Raw genomic sequence first — 20,895 nt, 5'->3', positions numbered from 1 at the left:
CTATCCAGTAAATAAGTAACAAAAAGTATTTAAAAAGAAAGAAAGAAAGAAAAGGAAAGAAAGATGGAGGCCAAGCGGTAGCACAGTGGGTTAAGCTTACATGGCGCAAAGCGCAAGGACTGGTGTAAGGATCGTGGTTCGAGCCCCTGGGTCCCCACCTGCAGGGAGGTTGCTTTGCAAGCGGTGAAGCAGGTCTGTAGGTGTCTGTCTTTCTCTCTCCCTCTCTGTCTTCCCCTCCTCTCTCGATTTCCTCTGTCTTGTCCAACAACGACATCAATGGCAACAATATTAATGACCACAACAAAGATAAAGCAACAAGGGCAACAAAAGGGAAGAAAAAAGAAGTAGCCTCCAGGAGCAGAGGATTCATGGTGCAGGCACCTAGCCCCAGCAATAACCCTGGAGACAAAAAAAAGATAAAATCATTAAGTAATACCTTCTTCCCAAGGCCCCTGTATTCCCAGAGGTCTATGTGACAGGATACTGGTAAAAGTATATGTGTGAAGAAGAAGACGGAATCTGCAGTGCTTGCTCATTTGCAGTATCTTCCCATCCCTTCATTATTTTATTTTATTTTGCTTCCAGGGTTATTGCTGGGGTTATGAATCCACTGCTCCTGGAAGCCTTTTTCTTTCTTTCTTTCTTTCTTTCTTTCTTTCTTTCTTTCTTTCTTTCTTTTTTTATTGGCTAGGACAGAGAGAAATTGAGAAGGGAGGGGAAGATAGAGAGGGGGAGATAAAGATAGACACCTGCAGACCTGCTTCACCATTTGTGAAGTGTCCCCCCTGCAAGTGGGGAACTGGAGACTCGAACAGGGATCCTTGCGGGGGTCTTTACGCTCTATACTACGTGCACTTCATCCAGTGCACCACTGCCCGACACCCTCCCTTCATTATTTTAACATTTAAAATTTATTAATTTTTTTTCTAGAGTGCTGTTCAGTTCTGGCTTATGGTGGTACCAGAAACTGAACCCAGAACCTCAGAATTTCAGACATGAATGAGAGAATAGAATGGAGGTCATCAAAAGCAGAATCTTATGAATGCAAGATATATGCTATGCTACCCCCTTCCTGACCCTGTAATATTGTATTCATAACTCTGTATTCTTTTTCTGTAGTAGGTCCCCCCGAATTTCCTTATCTTTATTTACACAATAGAGACAGCCATAAATCAAGAGGGAAATTGGTGATAGAGAGGGAGAGAGAGTGGTCCAGGAGGTAGTGCAGTGGATAAAGCATTGAACTCTCAAGCTTGAGGTCTTGAGTTCAATCCTCTTGGTAGCATGTATACCAGAGTGATGTCTGGATCTTTCTCTTCCTCTTGCTCTCCCTCCCTCTCTCTCTCTTCCTATCTTTCTCATTAATAAATAAAATCTTTTAAAAATATTTATTTATTTATTTATTCCCTTTTGTTGCCCTTGTTGTTTTATTGTTGTAGTTATTATTGATGTCGTCATTGTTGGATAGGACAAACAGAAATGGGGAGAGGAGGGGAAGACAGAGAGGGGGAGAGAAAGATAGACACCTGCAGACCTGCTTCACCGCCTGTGAAGTGACTCCCCTGCAGGTGGGGAGCCGGGGGCTCCAACCGGGATCCTTCTGCTGGCCCTTGCTTTGTGTCACATGCGCTTAACCCACAGCGCTACCGTCTGACTCCCAAATAAAATCTTTTAAAGAGAGAGGGAGAGACCTGCAATACTTCTTCACCACTTGCAAAGTGCTGGGGACTGGGGGCTTGAACAGGGGTCCTTGCATATTGCAATATGTGCACTCAACCAGGTGCACCACCACCTGGCCCCTAGTCTCCCAAATTTCATAAGATTTAGGCCCACAAAATTTGGATCTGTTCCAGTGTAAGTCAATCTAAATTTACTGAGTAGTTATTAAATGCCAAGTATTGTGCTCAGTGCTTCAGGAGAGATGCTGTTATTGTAAGTGAGCAATCTGAGACCCAGAAAATTCTCACTTGCCTTAGGCCATATAGGTAAAAAGTGTCATAGTGGATTTTTTTTTTTTTTACCAGAGCACTGTTCCGCTCTGGCTTATGGTGGTGCAGGAGACTGAACCTGGAACTTTGGAGCCTCAGGCATGAGAGTCTGTTTGCATAACCATTATGCTATCTACCCTCAGCCCCATAGTGGATATTTGAATGTAGGTCATTCTGATCTCAAAAAAGCCTGTCCACAATCTTGGTAGGAATATGGAATGATCTTTAGAAATGCTAATACAGTGGCCTGGAAAGTAGCATAGTGGATAACACATGGAACTCTCTGGTGTGAGGTCCTGAGTTTTATCCCTGGTACTTCATGTTACAGAGAGGTGTTCTGGTTCTCTGATAAGTAAATAATTATTTCTTAAAATGCTAGTATCCTTCATCCTCCAGTCACTCATAAGATGTCTGATTTCCATTATTAACCAGTACAGGACTGTCCTTGACTGAAAAATTCCAACTCAAGTCACCAGTTTTAGCAAATGAAATCAGAATGTCCAGTTAAAGTTGACTTTCAGATAGACCAATGAATGGATAGTTTTAGTATATCCTGTGCACTATTTTGTTGGCATTTTCCAACAAAAACATGTTTTCTTTCCTTCTACCCTTCACCCCTCTTAGGGGTCAGGTAGGATGCAGTTTGAGGAGGTGGAATTGAACCTGCTAATAAAATGCTGGACTCAGAGAAGAAACTTTGAATCAACTGGGTGCTGAGCACCCTGTAAAGAGTTAAGAGGAGTATTCTTCCAGGGATTGAGGTGGAGACCTCTATGACATGGCTGTCTCTCCCTAAACTTGTTGACCTTCTTAAAGCCATGCTTTTGGGGACTGGAAAATATACCTAAAATATTTACTAAGAAGGCTGGGGAAAGAGCATAAAAGTAATGCAAAACGACTTTCACACCTGAGTCTCCAGCACCCCAGTAAGCCAGAGCTGAGCAATGTTCTGGTAAATTAAATAATATTTTATTTTATTTTATCTACTGGGGTCTAATGGTTTACAGTCAACAGTAAAATAAATAACATTTTAAAATTAAAATAAATTTAAAAATCACGATCATATGCCAGGGAATCCTGGAAGCCACGGCTCTCTCTGACTCTCTGTCTCTCACATCCCTCTCCTTGACTACCAATTTTCCTTGTGGTTGTGGTGGGAAAGCCATTACTTAATAGTAAAACAAACAGGCACGTGATGGAGTAGGATGCAAAACTCGCCAGGAATGTTTTAAGATAAAAAAAACCTGCCACGGTAAAGAGACTTAATGATGGCACCCTGAAACTTTGGCTTCGGACTGGGGCGGGGGCCACTCCCACCCTCCTGAGCTTTTAGTTGTTCCCCCAGGGAGCGAGTGAGAAGTGAGAACGCGGGCGAACGAGCCAGGTGTCGGGGCGCTGGGAGAGGCGCACCCCAGGCCTGCGCGGAGAGAGGGAGAAAGTGAAGCTGGGAGTTGCCACTCCCAGGGACTTGCTGGAATGTGGTTGGAGGGGGTAGGGGGGTGCGAGTTGTGAGCGCGCTTGCTCCCAATCACAGGAGGAGGAAGGAGGAGGTGGAAGAAGAGAGCTGCCTTGAGGAAGTACGAGAATGAAGTTGTGAAGCTGAGATTCCCCTCCAACCAGCCGCGAGAGCCGAGAAGCGGTCCCCAGGCGGCCGCAGCAGCCCGCACCGCGCCTGGTCCAGCCGGAGGAACCATGGGGCCGGAGCCTCAGTGAGCACCATGGAACTGGCGGCCTGGTGCCGCTGGGCGCTCCTGCTCGCCCTGTTGCCTCCTGGAGCCGCGGGCACCCAAGGTGGGTCTGGGATGGGGAGGGCGACCTGAGACCCCGGCCGGGGGCCCCAGGCTGACCCGCGGGGCAGCGGGAATAGCAGCAGCTTCCTGACTGCAAATTTCGGATGGTTCAGGGGCTGGGAGCCGCCGGCCTTGGGCAGGAGGGAGGGGAGAGAAGATGGGACAGGGGGTCGTTCGGCTCCAGCGGCCCCTGGTGTCTCATTCAAGAAGCCGGCGCTTTCCAGGCTCCGCCACGGCCCTGGGAACTTGTCAGAAAAGTTCTCTGGAGTTGGGAAGAGTTTTCACGGCCCTGGTAGGCTGCACGCTGCGTGCTCTCCTTCCTGGAGCCCCCTCGGAGCGGAGCTCGCACCAAGCCTCTCCTGTTGGCAGCCTCCGCCTCCAGACTGGCCTGAGCTGGATTCCTCTGGGGGTCCCTCCAGCCTGCCCCGCCTCGGCCGACTGGCTTGAGTTTCTTCGGTTTGGGGCAGAATCCGGTTGTGGAGGGGGTTGGGGGAGCAGCAACCTGTCGGGCTGGCAGGAGTCAGTGGGGAGAGGCCCGCCCGGGCTGCAGCCTGGTCTCCCGCTGGAGTCCTCTTGGGGGGAGGGGGAGACGTTTGTTTTGAACCAGTTCCTCCAGGGCCAGCCTTTGTGCCTTTGGGAGGACACGGGAGCTGCTTGTGTGTTGGGGGTAGTGGTGGGGTTCCTGGTCTAAGGCTTAACCTGGGAGAGTTCCCAGGGATGGGGTGTGGGGGTGGGGTGCGGGGGTGGGACAGGAACAGATGGAGGGTAAGGTACAGGATTGGGGCTTCTGCCTTTCCTTTCATGCCTAGTTGGGAATTGTGCTATGTGTATGCGTGTGTAAGTTGGGGGAGGTGGGGGTGTGTGAACCAGTGTACGTCTTGCCCCATCTGTCCATCTGTGCCACAAGAAAGAGAACAAAAAATGCACTGGAAGTAGACCCCATGCAGGCACTGTGCCTGGGGCCCTACGTGCCTTTCCTCCCCATTACAGTCCTGTAAGGGAATTCCTTACTAGAGTCCCCATTTTCCAGATAAAAAGCAGTAAATTAATTGTGGGTTGCAGATTGGACCCTAGGCAGCCCATCTTAATCTACCTTGAACAATGCCTGGCTGGCTTGTGGGGCAGACTGAGAGTTCTGGGAGTAGTGGGTGGTCCTCATAGGCAGGGAGCTGGGAGGGGGGGTGGATGTGGCCCCCCCTGCCCTAGAGCCCCTTCAGGCAGAGCTTAGTGCTGTTCTCTGAAGGGGTTTCTGTGCCAGGGTGTTCTTGTGTGGTCTCTGTGTTTGTGTGTCTGGGCTTTAGGCTGCCTGCTAACTCAGGGACTGAACTCTGCCCTCTCAAGGAACTCCCTCAAGGTGCAGGGCCAGATCTGCTGTAAACAGAGGGAGGTGGCCCCACGCCTTCTCTTCCAGGGAGGCTCCTCTTCCCCTTCCCAGTTTCCCAGGGTGTCTTCACCTCCGACCTTTTGATGAGAAGGGCGAGGCTAGGCCAGGCTGGGTGGTCAGGCCATGCTGCTGCTCGCCTCACCTAGGCCTGGGACTTGAACAGGTGGAGGCAGAAGTTTCAGGATGCTGAAGTGCTGGGAGCTGATGGTTCATACTAGAATCTCCTTCATACCTCTGCCTGCATTGCTGGTGCAGAGATGGTGGGTGAGTGTGCTGTGCTGGGAAGACTTAAAATGGCAGCCCGCCTCCTGCTGCCTCTAGCTGCCCTACTATACCCCAGAGCTAAGGACTGGTGCAGGAGTGTGCAGGAAGTGGGGGAGGCCCAGATGGTCTTAGAGGTCAAAGCCTATGAAATGCGACAAACAGGTCCTCATATTTAATTTGCAGATAATCCTGTCAGTAGTCACTTTCCTCCTTTTTACTTAGGGAGAATGTATGCTTGAGAAAAGTCACCCCATTTTAATATACATAAAAAAGTGAAAAGAAGGTATCAAATGCAAAAACACAAACAAACAAAAAAAATACCCACATTACATTCCAAAGCCAAGTACAAAGTACTTTCCGCTTTCTCTTAGCTAGGAATTAACCCATACTGGTGCTTTTTGGCCTTTTCCCTTTTTTTTTTTTTTTTTTGCCTCAACATTTTGGAAATGTGCATATTGTACATCCTAGATACTAGGTTCTTATCAGCAGGCATTTGATTTCATCTCTGCATTCTGTGAAGTAGGCATACAGATGAAAAAGAAAACTGGAGCTCAGACCAGTGAGATGACTTATCCAAGGCTTCCCAGAGAACCAGTAATGGCTAGGACATTTTTAGACTCCAGTGAAGAGACACTGCAAGTTGGACAGAGTCACACTCCATCCAACAGAAATGGACTGAGCAAAGCCTTCATGGCTGCCCGGCCAAGTAGCAGAGGGGTAGGGAGGTGAGTATAGAGGTGCTCCTCAAGTAAATGACTTACCTCGTCTAGGCTACAGAAGGTGGGATGAGCTGGGTTTTCCACAGTTCTCCTCCTGACTGCAGAGTATCTCCTTCTCCCTGTCCTCTCCTCATCTGTCTTTCTTGTGGGGCCTGTTAGCATGATCAGGGACATGCAGAGCTGTGGATGAAGGAAGTAAAGGTTGTAGAAGCCTGAAGAGCTGCTGGTGTGGAACCCAGGTAGATAGTGCCTGCTAATGGGTGCTGGAATGATCTAGAAAAAGAGCATTTCTTGGGTTGGGGAAACAGCATATTGGTTATGCAAAAGTCTTTAATGCCTGAGGCTCCCAAGGTTCCAGATTCAGTCCCCATCACCACCATAAGCCAGAGCTAAGCAGTGCTCTGGTCTTTCACTGTGTCTTTCTCTCTCATTAAAATAGAAATTTGAAAAATAATAAAAAGAAAAGAAAGAGTCCTTCTTCTAGTCCTTGGCCCATAAAAAGCCCCTCTGGAGTAATCCCCTCCATCTCTTGCTAAATCACCTGTCCTCCTACCCCCTGGGAAGAGAGCTAGGGGAGGGAGTAGGGCAAGCATGTGCTCTCGCAAGGAGTGGGAGAATGATTATAGTCCATGTTTGTGTTACCCCAGCTCTGTATACAAAGCCTCATCATGTTTACAGACTGCCATTTGATTCATTATCTCATTTATCTCTAGCTCGACTTTTCTGTGGAGGCTGAGTTATATTGCTTTCTTACCTGAGCCATGTTCAGGTCAGTAAACGCTCAGCGAAGGTCCACTAAGTCGCAGGCACTGCTGGGCCGAGAGATGATTCTGGTTTGATCTCTGCCCTAGGGGTACAAGTACTTACCCAAGGTCACACAGTAAATAGTCCAGGTGAGGTTCTGGTCTAATGAGCCTGAGTCCAGACCCTGTCTAACATGGCCCAGTATGCCAGATGTGTGTGGTGGGTGACAGCTCATGTCATTAGAATGGACTCTGGTCTGTGGGAGGAGGTGAGTTTTGGGGATGCAGGTAGTTTTGCCAGTAGTGTCCATGGAAATCAGAGAAAGTATCGGCTTTCATGCTGATGGGTGAGAGAAGTAGCTGGACCCGAAAGCAGAGGGAAGGAGAGAGCCCCCTGGAGAGGACCACAGGCTCCAAATGCCTTGGCCAATCTCTAGCAGAGGCCCGGGCACCGTGACTTCAACATATCCCTTTTGGCTTGTAGAATTCTTGTCTTTGGATGCCAGGAACTGAACCTAGGGCGCCATACATGCAAGTCATGTGCTCTGCCATTGAGCTACACCCAGGACTTAAATTGAAGGATCTTGATTGGATTTCATTCATTTATCCATCTGTCCACCCATTCATCCATCTGTCCTGCAAAAACCATGGCTTCATTGCTAACCCTACCCTGGGGAGCTGGAAGTTGGGGTTCCTCAAGGGCAAGTGTCCTGGAGACAAGAACTCTCTAGTGGACTATGATCTTCAGCTCCTCCCCTTCCCAAGAGAACCAATGGGGGCTAAGTGGATATGCGGACCCCCCCAGCTGAGGACTGAAAAGGAGGAGATAGGAAGTTGGGAGGGAGGTGGAGGTGGGGGAGCCTGTCTGAAGGGCCTTGGTTACATGTCAGCTTAGTGGGTGTGTTAGCATGAAAGCTTGTAGCTCTCTGGGACTAGTCTGGGGTACTTCTTTTACCATCTTTGCCAACATTTAAAACTGTCTTAATCAGGCTTAAATCTGATAAACAAACAAACGAGTGGGGCGGGGCTACCACACTTTCTGGTCCTTCTGCCCTGCCCAGCCACCTTGCCCTGCCCAGAGCTGTAATGTTTATCAGTGGCATCAACAGAGCTAGTGTGTGTTTATGTTTGCATGGGCGTGGGGTGACTGTGCGTGCGTGCGTTCGTGCGTGTGTGTATGTGTGTGTGTGTGTGTCTATGTAGGTGTAGTTAGGATCGGTGGGAGGAATGTGGGATCTAAAGTCAGATCTGAGCTCAAATCCTATCTCGTATCACTCACAAGTTGTAGGGTCTTGGGATAATCTAACCAGTTGTCAGCCTCAGTTTCTTTCTTGGTAACAAGAGAGACCCAGCCTCCAGCCTTTCTGGATGACTGGGTGAGGCTCCACCTAGAGGGTCTATAGCACCCAGTAGGCACTCAATTATTGTGCCCCCCACCCCCATTATTGTTTTCTCATTGCCTGGCTGTCACAGCTGGTGTCCCTGGGAGGCAGCAGAGGGCAGCAGGGGGTGGGGACAGTCCTGGGGTCTGAGTCTGGAGACAGCTGTGCCTATAAAGCAGCTGAGAGGCCGGGGGAGAGCCTGCCATCAGGGCGTTATTTTGGGCCTGGCCTGCCACCCCCAGCTCCTGTTTCTCTTGGGAGACTGGTGGGGGAAGTGAGTCTTGACTTCTATTTCTGGGACCCCACTTTCTTTCTCATCCCTTTTTGTTTCCTCCCCTCTCCCTCTCTGGAGGTGGGATCAGAGACCATTCCAGTTATTAACAGCAGCCTACCAGCTGGTGACTGCTGGTCCAGCAGGAACCCTGGGGGCCTGAACAGAGGTGTGTGTGACCTTAACCACCAAGATTTTATCTTAGATGCCAAGTGACAGGGCATGTGGGAGCCCTGGTGTCAGTCCTTAAAGTTGGTCACTATGCTGTACCCCAAGTTCACATGTAGCCCATGGGAGGCGGTGAGGTGACCAACAAGAATTCCAGGTAGCTCAGGCACCTGTGGAACTATGGGCCTGTGTATTTGGGGGTGCCCTCTTCACCCTCCCCACCACACCCTCCTTGGTAAGACACTCCAGGTGATTCATCTCACCAGAGCAGAAAAACAGGTTCAACTGGACATTTTAATCTCCCCCCCTGCTGGCAGGCATGGTGCCAGCTGCTGCTCAGAGCACCCCCCCACCAAGGGCAGCTTGCCCCTTCTGGTTTCCCTGGGCTCTGTGGATACTTCTGGTATCAGGGACACCCAGCTGGGGTTATTCTGGTGGGCCAGATGTGACATTTCATCTTGATGCCCTTTGGCTGGTGGTTGGTACAGGGCAGGTACACCAGGCTGACGTAGTTCCCTTGTAGCAGGAGTTTCGTGCACAGACTCTGCCGGCTGGTTCTGGAGTCTTGCCACAAGGAGGTGGCAAGGGTGAGGTATCAGTATAAGAGCCTTTGGAGTAAGCATCACACTGCCCAGGATCTGTAGCCTGGCTTCAGATACCCATAGTTGGGGTCTGCTGCTCCTTCTCTCAGGGGAATTCCAGAGGTCCCTGCAGTGACCAGGGCCTTGGTGACCACCATGTACCAGCTATGACTCTAGATGACCCTCTTTCTCTACTTTCAGGGTGGAATTGTGGGGGTGGGTATCTCTTGCCAGGAGCTTGGCATGTGGGTGGTGTTGGAATGGGGTGGGGAGAATGCTCTGAGCTTGTTTGCTTGGGAGAAATGTAGGGGGTATCCAGAGGACTCATGATTCATGATTACTTTTCTTGGGGGATTTTTTACCCATTGGCTCCAAGTCATGTCTCTGGGACAAAGGAAAGCCTTCTTTGCCAGCAAGTGCTCTGTAGGAGGCAGCAAACTCTCCAGGGCTGACAGTGGTACCCACTTTTAGTGCTCCAAGCCAGAAGAAGACTCATCCCTCATTTTCCTCCTCTTCCCAAACATACAAGTTTTCTTTTGATGTTGAACTTGCAAGGCACAAGAGACCAAGCAAGAAGGGTGTCCGGAGGCCTCAGTTGTGGCACAGCCAATAGAACATACATGCTGCCATGTAGGACGATCTAGGTTCAAGCCCCTGCTCCCCATTTGCAAGGAGGGGGGGGCTTTGGAAACAGTGGAGCAGTGCTGCAGGTGTCTCTCCCCACCCCTCCCTCCTTTATCTTTTTCTCATCATTTATTTATGTAATAAAAAAGGCTGCTAGGAATGGTGGTGGAGCCTTGCAGGCAGTGCTTTGAAAAAAATGCTTTGGTGAAGCTGTTTGTCTTGCCACATGAAATTTTGTGACTTTGGTGAATGAGTGTGGAGAAGCAGCTGGGTTGGAGGAGCTTGCAGGGCAGTGTCTTCTGACCGTCTTCTCCCTCCCGCAGTGTGCACCGGCACAGACATGAAGCTGCGGTTCCCGGCCAGTCCTGAGACCCACCTGGACATGCTTCGCCACCTCTACCAGGGCTGTCAGGTGGTGCAGGGCAACCTGGAACTCACCTACCTGCCTGCCAGTGCCAGCCTCTCCTTCCTGCAGGTGAGGCCTCAGAACATCTCAGCCAGGCCTAGCCTCCAGCTGGGTTGAGCCCTCTGCTTATGGAAAAGTGGTAGCAAAAGAGAAAACACAAGTAGAACCTGAACTGGAGTTGGTGTATTGCACCAAAGTAAAAGACTCTGGGGTGGGTGGGGGAGAAAATACAGGTCCAAAAAGGATGACAGAGGATCTAGTGGGGATTGTACTGTTATGTGGTAAACTGGGGAATGTTATGCATGTACAAACTATTGTATTTACTGTCGAATGTAAAACATTAATCCCCCAATAAAGAAATTAAAAAGAAAGAAAGGTAGCAGGGGAGATAGCATAATGGTTGTTATACAAAAGACTGATGCCCAAGGCTCCAAAGTCCCTGCTTCAATCCCAGGTGCCACCTGAAGCCAGAGTTAAAACAGAGCTCTGTAAATAATAATAGCAAATGGTAAAAAGTATGATGATAGAAAATGATGGTTCGGGTGGAGGGTAGATAGCATAATGGTTATGCAAACAGACTCTCAGGCCTGAGGCTCTAAAGTCCCAGGTTCAATCCCCTGCACCACCATAAACCAGAGCTGAACAGTGCTCTGGTAAAAATAAATAAATAAATAAATATATAAATAAATATAATAATAAAAGATGATGGTTCTTCAATTGGGATGTTTTTTCAATGTCTAGCCCTCATCCCTCTGATTGCAACACTAGTTAACTGTAGTGTGGCTGGTGGGGGACACCCCTGGGTGGAATTCTTTTGTTCATTTGCCAAATTGCTCTCTTGCCAGCAGGATCACCTCTCCCTATCCAGTCACCCCAGATACTGCTCCTTTCTCTCCTGGAATAGTGAAAAGACCACTAGGAGTTGTGGGTTTAGTCCAGTTCTGCCACTGACAAGCCATGTCAGTGTGGGCTAAGCCCCTGGTTTCACTGGGTCTCAGATTCTACCATCTGCTTATGGGGGTCTTTCAGTTCCCCTGGGGGACCCATTGGGAAGATCAAAGGGGAAAAGTATGTGAAAGGGTGACTAGAAGGAGAAAGTGAAAACCAGCCAGTTGGGCTGTGTCCTTGGTGCCCTGGAGTGGGGCCACAGAGGCAGAGATGTCATCTCTGCAAGGCCTTCCCTTTTGTCAGATGAAGAGACTGAGATGCAGAGAGGGTGGGACACTTACTCAGTCTAGAAAGTGCTTCCCTCACCCCCGGTTATCTCTCCTGATCACTCAAGAATCTGGTGTAGCAAGACAGGGAACCACCTTGATCTCCTCATTTTCGTGCGAGGGAACAGGGCTGCTCAGTGACCTGGTACCTTGCTCAAGCCCTGGGTAAGCCTGAAGAGGCTTTGGTGTTGGTGGTGGTAGTGGTTGTATTCCAGAGCATGGGCCTGCCTCAGCCTCCATGCCCCCCATTCCCTCCCAGGACATTCAGGAGGTGCAGGGCTATGTGCTCATCGCTCACAATCAGGTGAGACAGCTTCCACTGCAGCGGCTGCGAATTGTGCGTGGTACCCAGCTCTTTGAGGACAAATATGCCCTGGCTGTGCTGGACAACGGAGACCTGGACAGTGCTGCTTCTGCCCCAGGGGCCCCTCCTGGGGGGCTGCGGGAGTTGAAACTGCGAAGCCTCACAGGTGGTCATCATCATCATCACAGAATCCTGGTTATTTTTTTTTTCCAAAGATTTACTTATTAATGAGAAAGATCAGGCGGGAGGGAGGGGGGGAGAGAGAGAAAAAGAAAGAGACAGAACAAGAACCAGAATGTCACCCAGGGACATGTGATGCCAGGGATTAAACTCAGGATCTTATACTTGAGAGTCCAATGCCTTATCCATTGTGCCACTTCCTGGGCCACCTTCCTGGTTATTGAGAGTGGTCTGGGGTCATGGCTAAAAGCATGGTGATGTGGTGTGAGAGAGAACTGGTATCCCAGGCTGGCAAAATAACTTACTTGTGTTGCTATGTAAAGACCCAGCTTTGAGCTCAGGCACCACCACATTGGAGGAAGCTTCAGTGCTATAGACTCTTTCACCTTCTCTGTCTCCCTCTTTGTCTCTCTCTCTCTGTGTCTCTTTATCTGAAAAAGTTATCCTAGTTGTCCTGAAGTGGTGAAGCCTTTGCAATGACAAAAAACAAACCAAACCAAAACGAAACAAAACAAAAAGACAAACAATAACAAAACTGGCATCTCTTGTGGGCAGAAGCAGGTGGAGCTAAGGAAAGTGAGCTATACAGATTAGAAGAAAAAAAGATTATTCTTCTTCCCAGGAAGTCATATCTGTGAGCTTGAAGAGTTTGATAATTAGAATGGAGGCTAAATTTTACCCACTTCTTGGCTAAGTACACTTGGGCAGTGAACAACCTGTGTAACTGTGTATGACAGCCCCAGGGCTTACAAAGTCTCTTGTGTGACATGTGTAGTGTATGCACAATCGTATTTCAGTCATGCTGCGGTCTTGTAGGGAAGCGTCAGTGTTGCTCTCATTTTTTAAATGAGATCATGATCATGAGGAGGCTTACAAAAATAAGTGCAGCTTATACGAAGCAAGTTAGTGGTGAGGATAGAGTCTCTGTTCGCTGCTAGTCTGTGTGCTCTGAGTGGGAGGTGGTATTGGCTGGGCTGAAAAAGGCTGAAGCTGTCTTTTCTGTCCCATGGAGATACCGGAGGTTATTTTACAAGGCAGGAGGAGCCCACGGGAGGCCAAAAGGTGGCCAAAAAGGGAAAGACTCCCCTGACTGTTGCCTGCCCCCACAGAGATCCTGAAAGGAGGGGTCTTGATCCAACGGAACCCCCAGCTCTGCCACCAGGAAACAATTTTGTGGCAGGACATCTTCCACAAGAACAACAAACTGTTTTACAAGAGCATCAGGCAGATGGTCCCTGAAGACATTGACAGTAACCGTTCTCGGACTTGTGAGTTCTGCTCTTCCTCACCTGCAGCCACCTCAGTCTTCCCTAACTTCGGGCTCTCTTGCAACTTCTCTGTGTCTCTTTACCTTCTTAGTCTCTATTGTATTTTCCATATATATATGTATATGGTTTCCCTTGCTTTGTTTATACCAGAGCACTGCTCAGATCTGGCTTATGGTGGTGCTGGGGATTGAACCTAGGACCTCAGAGTCTCAGGAATGAAAGCCATTTGTATGGCTATGAAGCTGTCTCCCCAGCCCATTTCCCTCTGATTCTAGACTGTGCCTCTGTTTTGGGGTAATCTTTGTTTCCTCTCTGGGCCGCTCCTTCACTATTCATTCTATCTCTTTGTTACTATCTTTTTTTTCTCTCCCTAGGCCAACCCTGTTCTCCTACTTGCAAAGACTCCCAGTGCTGGGGAGAGAGTTCTGAGGACTGTCAGAGCTGTGAGTCTTAAGGAGGCCCAGATTGTGTGTGGGGTAGGAGTGGGGTGTGCCCGGGGTGGGGTGAAGGGGCAGGCAGAATAACTGATGTGATAAATGTGAGAGGGATTAGATGGTAGACCTTGGTACCTTCGCTGGAACAGGAAGTCTTCCCCAGAAGGTAGTGCTGATAAAGGCCTGGTGCTTTGCGCTGTCACCCAGCCCTCATCTTACCCTTTGCCTGACAGTGACACAAAATATTTGTGCCAGTGGTTGTGCCCGCTGCAAGGGCCCACTGTCCACAGATTGCTGCCATGAGCAGTGCGCCGCCGGCTGCACAGGCCCCAAGCATTCTGACTGCCTGGTATGTGCCCTTGGGAGGTGCGAGGGGAGAGCACCTGGCCTTGCCCTCTCACCTTTGGCACAGGGGAACCAGCCCAGTCACCTGCCGATGCCTCTCCCCATGTAGGCCTGCCTCAGCTTCAACAACAGTGGCATCTGTGAGCTGCACTGCCCAGCCCTGGTCACCTACAACACCGACACCTTTGAGTCCATGCTCAACCCCGAGGGCCGCTACACCTTTGGAGCCAGCTGCGTGACGTCCTGTCCCTGTGAGTGCCCGAGAGAAAGAAACATGATTTTAGTGATTCTGTTGGGGAACTTGGTTCATGTAAATGGAAGTACATTATGAGTATTGTCTGTTCTTTGCTTTGTTGTTGTAGGTGTTCTTGTCTAAGATTAATTTCTTTTTTTTTTTTTACATGGGGGGGTGGGGAGAGTTTCAAGTGAGACAGAGAAAGAGGCAAGTCAGAGCACCATTGTGGTACAAGTTGTTTCAGGACTTGAGCTGGGAGCCTCAGACATATAAGGCCAATGGTTCTACCAGTTGAGCTATTTCCTCAGCCACTACCCCTCCCCTCCCTTCCTCTCTTTTCCCTCTTCCGTCCTCCTCCCATTCTTCCATTCTTTCTCTCTCTTTTTCTATCTCTTCTCCCCTTCCCTTTCTTCCTTTCTTTGTCTATCCTTCTTTCTTACCAGAGCAATGCTCAACTTTGGCTTATGGGGGATTGGATCTAGAATTTTGTAACCTCAGGCATGAAAGTTATTTGTGTGGTAGCACAGCTGGTTAAGCGCAGGTGGTGCAAAGCGCAAGGACCGGCATAAGGATCCCGGTTCGAGCCCCTGGCTCCCCACCTGCAGGGGAGTCACTTCACAGGCAGTGAAGCAGGTCTGCAGGTGTCTGTCTTTCTCTCCCCTTCTCAGTCTTCCTCTCCTCTCTCCATTTCTCTTTGTCCTATCCAACAATGATGACATCAATAACAACAACAAGAATAACTACAACAATAAAACAACAAGGGCAACAAAAAGAGAACAAATAAATATATATAAAAAAGAAAGTTATTTGTGTACACATTGTGCTCTCTTTCCAGCCCCTCCCACCCCTTTTTAAAGAGCTATCTGCTTATTGAGATAGAGAGAGAACTAGGGGTGGGGTGGTGGTGCACCTGGCTGAGCGCACATGTGACAATGAACAAGGACCTGGGTTCGAGCCCCCCAGTGGTGAAGCAGGGCTGCAGTTGTCTCTCTGTCTCTCTCCCTATCACCCCCTTCCCTCTAGATTTCTGGCTGTCTCTATCCAAAAAAATAAAATAAATATAATTTAAAAAATTTAAATATAATAAAAAGTGAGAGAGAACTAGAGTATCACTCTGGTATGTACGATGATAGGGATCATCATGCTTGAGATTTTGTCCACTGCCACCTCCTGGCCACTCCCTTTCCTTTATATAATTGGTTGTGCTAGTTCATGTCAATCTGATTTGTCCTTTTAATAGCTGGAACAGGGATATGTGGTAGCTAAGAGCCCAGGTGCAGGGACCATACTGCTTGTGTTTGAAACCTGACTCTATTACTTACTAGTAGATTTTTTATCTTCCTACTTTGCCTCAGATTCCCTTTCTGTAAAATGGGGATAATAATGGTTTTTAATCTGATAAGTTTGTTATATATATATATATATTTTTTTAACCGAGCTTATCACTGAGGCTCTGCCCTATACAATACTATCATTCCCAAAGGACTTCCCTCCCCCTTTTCTTTGATAGATAGAAGATGAGAGACAAAGAAAGAGGGTGTGTGGGGGAGAGAGAGAAAGAAAGAGAGAGAGAGAAAAGATACCTATAGCACTTCTCCGCTACCCATAAAGCTTCCCACTGCAGGTGGGGACCAGGTACTTGAACCTAGACCCTCCTATATGGTAACATATTTGTTGTACCACGTGGGCTACCATTTAGCCTCTATAACTTTTTGTTTTGTTTTTAAGATCTATTTATTTATTAATGAGAGTGTGTACCAGAGCATCACTCTGGCACATGCAAAACTAGGCATTAAACTCCACCACCTCCCAAGCTGCAAACTGGCTATACAATTCACAATTAGTGCTTATAGGCACATAGACAGTGTCTGGTGATACCACATGCTATTCTTATTTTTTTTAATATTTGTTTATTTATTCCCTTTTGTTGCCCTTGTTGTTTTATTGTTATAGTTATTCTTGTTGTATCGTTGTTGGATAGAACAGAGAAAAATGGAGAGAGGAGGGGAAGACAGGGAGGGGGAGAGAAAGATAGACACCTGCAGACCTGCTTCACCGCCTGTGAAGCGACTCCCCTGCAGGTGGGGAGCTGGGAACTCGAACCATGATCCTTACGCCAGTCCTTGCACTTTGCGCCACCTGCACTTAACCTGCTGCGCTACCACTCAACTCCCACCAGATGTTATTAAATGCCATTTTTATCTTCTATAGCTTGCCTCTTAGAGTTGTATTTTACAGTTCCCCTATGGAAGGACATATAAGGACTGGTCTTGAAATTGGGGATCCCCTTCTCTCCTCTCATGAGAGACAAGAGTGGATTCTAGATCTTGGTGGCATGCTCCCTCTTCATGGTGGTTGAGTAGAATATAGAGTCATACTATTTGGATTCAAATCCTGACTCCTTCACTTACTAGCATGATTATTTTGGGTAATTTACACTAATCTATGTGATTGTTTTTAAGATTTTATTTATTTATTAATGTGAAAGACAGGAGAAGAGAGAGAATGAACCAGACATCCCTCTGGCACATGTGCTGCTGGGGATTGAACTCAGGACCTCATGCTAGAGAGTCAGTGCTTTTATCCACTGTGCCACCTCCCCAACTACTTTTTTTTTTTTTTTTTTACCAGAGCACTGCTCAACTCTTCTACAGGATTGAACCTGGGGCCTTGGAGTTTCAAACATGAGGGTCATTTGCATAACCATTATGCTGTTCTCCAGGCCAATTTTTTCTCTTGCAAAATGGAAATCTCCTTGTGTGAGATGTTAAATGCCAGGGTCTGGGAGGTGGTATAGTAGGTAAAATGTTGAACTCTCAGGCCTGAGGTCTTGAGTTCAATCCACACATTTCATGTGCCAGAGTGATGCTCTGATTTTCTCTCCTCATCCCTCAATACAGCAATAACAACAACAACAAAAAATGAAAAGAAAAGCAGCAAAGGTCATATGCTAAGGCACAGCATTTTGGTGTTGGTTGACAGCATTCTTATAGTTCAGTCTAGGCTCCGTGGCACTGCTTGTGATGGGGTGGAAGGGCCAGGGTATGAGGACACATAACCTGAATCTCCTCAGACAACTACCTGTCTACTGATGTGGGATCCTGCACCCTTGTCTGCCCCATGAACAACCAAGAGGTGACAGCTGAGGATGGAACACAGCGGTGTGAGAAATGCAGCAAGCCCTGTGCGCCAGGTACCCACTGGCCCCTGCTCCTAACCCACTATGTCACTCTTCCTCTGATCCTCCTGAGACCCAGTCTTGTCCTCCCACTGCCTGTGCCACTGGCCTTCCCCAGGCCAGTCCTATAAGTTTCCCCCCATGGTACCTACTGGTATAAGGAGAGACTAGTGACCCCAGGAAGGACTGTGCACAGGACCCAGGAATTCTGAATTCTTGGTGCCCCCAAGTGGGAGCTGATCAGCCCTGAGAAAGTGCTGGAACAGCCCCCTTTCATCTCCTGCTCTCCACAGCGTGCTATGGTCTGGGCATGGAACATCTGCGAGAGGCCAGGGCCGTCACCAGTGCCAACATTCACAAGTTTGCAGGCTGTAAGAAGATCTTCGGGAGTCTGGCATTTCTTCCAGAGAGCTTTGAAGGGTAAGGACTCTCAGGGCTAAAGATGGGCAGAGGGCCTGAAAAATAGCTCACTTGTATAGAATGCTGCTTTGCTATGTGTTTGATCCAGGTTCAAGTTTGACCCTACTGCACTGAAGGAAGCTTCGGTGCTGTGCTCTATCTCTGCCTAAAATAATAATAAATTAATAATTAAAGTAATTAATACAATAATTAATACAGGTGAGCAGAGTGGCCAGAGGCAGCACCAGGGCAGCTACTGAAGGAATGGAAAGGAAGCCTGGGAAGCTAGAAAGAATAGGGACTTTGGGTGGCAGCAGGGAGGGGGACAATTCTGTTTTGATAAATAACACGTTGTCCATGAATCTGCACTTGCATGGAGACCGTACCATCCACGTTAAGCAAAATTCTCTTGAGTTCACAGCAGCCTTATAATAGTCCCAGGCTGGAAGTAATGCAAATGTCTATCAGACAGTGAATCAATAAGTAAATAGTGTTGTCTCCTCATAGTGAGAGATTCATGGATAGAAGGAAATAAGCTGATACAGACCACAACTTGAATGAGTCTCAAAATCACGTGAAGTAAAAGAGGCCAGATGAGAGAGTCCACACTGTATGTCCTTTTATGAGAGACTCTATTGCAGGCAGAAGTAAGAACAGTGGCTGCCCTGGGCTACAGGGACTTAAAGGGACACCAAGGAAATTTCTAGGCTAATGGAAATGTCCTTTGTATTGACTGGGGGTGATACATACATCAGTGGATACATTCAGAACTCATCAAACTGTCCACTAAAAATCTGAGTCTTAGTATATGTAAAATTATATTTCAGGGAGTCGGGTGGTAGCGCAGCGGCTTAAGCGCAGGTGGCACAAAGCACAAGGACTGGCGTAAGGATCCCGGTTCGAGCCCCCGGCTTCCTACCTGCAGGGGAGTTGCTTCACAGCTGGTGAAGCAGGTCTGCAGGTGTCTATCTTTCTCTCCCCCTCTGTCTTCCCCTCCTCTCTCCATTTCTCTCTGTCCTATCCAACGACAACAATAACTACAACGATAAAACAACAAAAGGGAATAAATAAATATTAAAAAATTATATTTCAACTGAAGATGTTTGCTGGGGAAGTGGATACTTTAACATATATATATATATTTTAATAATTTGTTAATTTATTTCTTTTTCCCCCCTTTTGTTGCCGTTGTTGTTATAGCCTTTTTGTGGTTATTATTGTTGATGTTGTTCGTTGTTCCTTACACCGGTCCTTGAGCTTGGTGCCACGTGCACTTAACTCGCTGCTGTACCACCCGACCCCCTAAAGAATTTATTTATTTATTCCTGAGAAAGATAGGAGAGAAAGAATTAGACATCACTCTGGTACATGTGCTGCTGGGGACTGAACTCAGGATCTCATGCTTGAGAGCCCAATGCTTTATCGACTGTGCCACCTCCCAGACCACTAAACACATTTTTTAAAAAGACAGATTTTTAAAGTATTTTATTTATTGTAATTTTATTTATTTATTAATGATTGTTTATTTATTTCCCCTTTTGTTGTCCTTTTTATTGTTGTAGTTATTATTGTTGTTAGGACAGAGAGAAATGGAGAGAGGAGGGGGAGAGAAAGATAAACACCTGCAGACCTGTTTCAGGTCTGTGAAGCAACTGCCTTGCAGGTGGGGGAGCCAGGAGCTTGAACTGGGATCCTTACTTGAGTCCCTGCGCTTCGCGCCACGTGTGCTTAACCCACTGCGTTACCGCCCAACTCCCTATTTATTGTATTTTTTTTTTAGTTGGATTAATGGCTTACAGTGAATAGGGTTTTTTTTTTTTTTTTTAACGAATTTTTTAAATTTATTTATTCATGAGAAAGACAGGAAGAGAGAAAGAACCAGCCATCACTCTGGTACACGTTCTGCCGGGGATTGAACTCAGGACCTCATACTTGAGAATCCAATGCTTTATCCACTGCGCCACCTCCCGGACCACAAACTTTTTTTTTTTTTTAATGAGAGAGATACAGAGAGAAACACCAGAGCGCTGCTCAGCTCTGGCTTATAGTGGTGCTGGGTATTGAACCTGGAAGCTTGGAGCCTCAGGCATGAGAGATTTTTGCATAATCATTGTGCTGTCTCCCCAGCCCCAAAATATTTCATATATTTCAATAAGAGAGATACAGAGAGACAGAAGCAGAAACCAGAGCTATACTTTGGCACACATGATGCTGGGATTGAATTTAGGGACTATGTTTCCAAGTCCAGAACTCTAGATACTATGCTACCATCTGGGCTGCTATTTAATTTAATTTATTTATTTATTCATTCATTCATTCAATTTTTTCTTTTTTATTATTCCCTTTTGTTGCCCTTGTTGTTTATTTACTTTTAATAACCAGAACACTGGGAGTTGGGCGGCAGCGCAGCGGGTCAAGCGCACATAGCGTGAAGCACAAAGACCGGCGCAAGGATCCCGGTTCAAGCCCCCGGCTCCCCACCTGCAGAGGAGTCGCTTCACAGGCAGTGAAGTAGATCTACAGGTGTCTATCTTTCTCTCCCCCTCTCTGTCTTCCCCTCCTCTCTCCATTTCTCTCTGTCCTATCTAACAATGACGACATCGATAACAACAACAATAAAAAAACACAAGGGCAACAAAAGAGAAAATAAATAAAATAATAAATAAATAAATAAATAACCAGAGCACTGCTCTACTCTAGCTTTAGATGGTACCAGAGATTGAACCTTAGACCTCAAGGCCTCAGGCATTGACATATTTTTGCATAAACATAGTATCTCTCTGCCCCAACTCCTTTATTTTATTTTTAAATTTTTATTACCTTTATTTATTTGACAAAGACAACCAGATAACAAGAGAAAGAAGAAATAGAGAGGAAGAGAGACAGAAAGACACCTGCAGCACTGCTCCACCACTTACAAAGCTGGTGAGGACCAGGGGCTTGAGCTGGGTCCTTGTGTATTTGAACATGCACTCAACCAGGTGCACCACCACCTGCCCCCTCCCTTTTTTTCTTTAG

The 20,895-nt window shown here is 47.5% G+C and overlaps 1 protein-coding gene across 1 annotated transcript in view; it reads left to right on the top strand.

Annotated features, from left to right (window-relative positions):
• The first annotated feature begins 3,344 nt into the window (after positions 1-3,344).
• The window catches only part of ERBB2 (erb-b2 receptor tyrosine kinase 2), a 32,217-nt gene continuing 14,666 nt past the window's right edge, over positions 3,345-20,895 (top strand). Inside the window, exons 1-9 of the mRNA XM_007530950.3 lie at positions 3,345-3,779; positions 10,238-10,389; positions 11,794-12,004; positions 13,128-13,286; positions 13,661-13,729; positions 13,954-14,069; positions 14,175-14,316; positions 17,374-17,493; positions 17,772-17,898. Coding sequence (XP_007531012.1) covers positions 3,707-3,779; positions 10,238-10,389; positions 11,794-12,004; positions 13,128-13,286; positions 13,661-13,729; positions 13,954-14,069; positions 14,175-14,316; positions 17,374-17,493; positions 17,772-17,898 — 1,169 coding nt within the window. The 5' untranslated portion in view covers positions 3,345-3,706. The remainder of the gene's footprint in view (positions 3,780-10,237; positions 10,390-11,793; positions 12,005-13,127; positions 13,287-13,660; positions 13,730-13,953; positions 14,070-14,174; positions 14,317-17,373; positions 17,494-17,771; positions 17,899-20,895) is intronic.

Source organism: Erinaceus europaeus, chromosome 12, assembly GCF_950295315.1.
Source record: "Erinaceus europaeus chromosome 12, mEriEur2.1, whole genome shotgun sequence".
NCBI classification, from domain to species: Eukaryota; Metazoa; Chordata; class Mammalia; order Eulipotyphla; family Erinaceidae; genus Erinaceus; species Erinaceus europaeus.
Note: the sequence above shows the minus strand (reverse complement) of the source record. Positions and strands in the feature narration are given on the sequence as shown.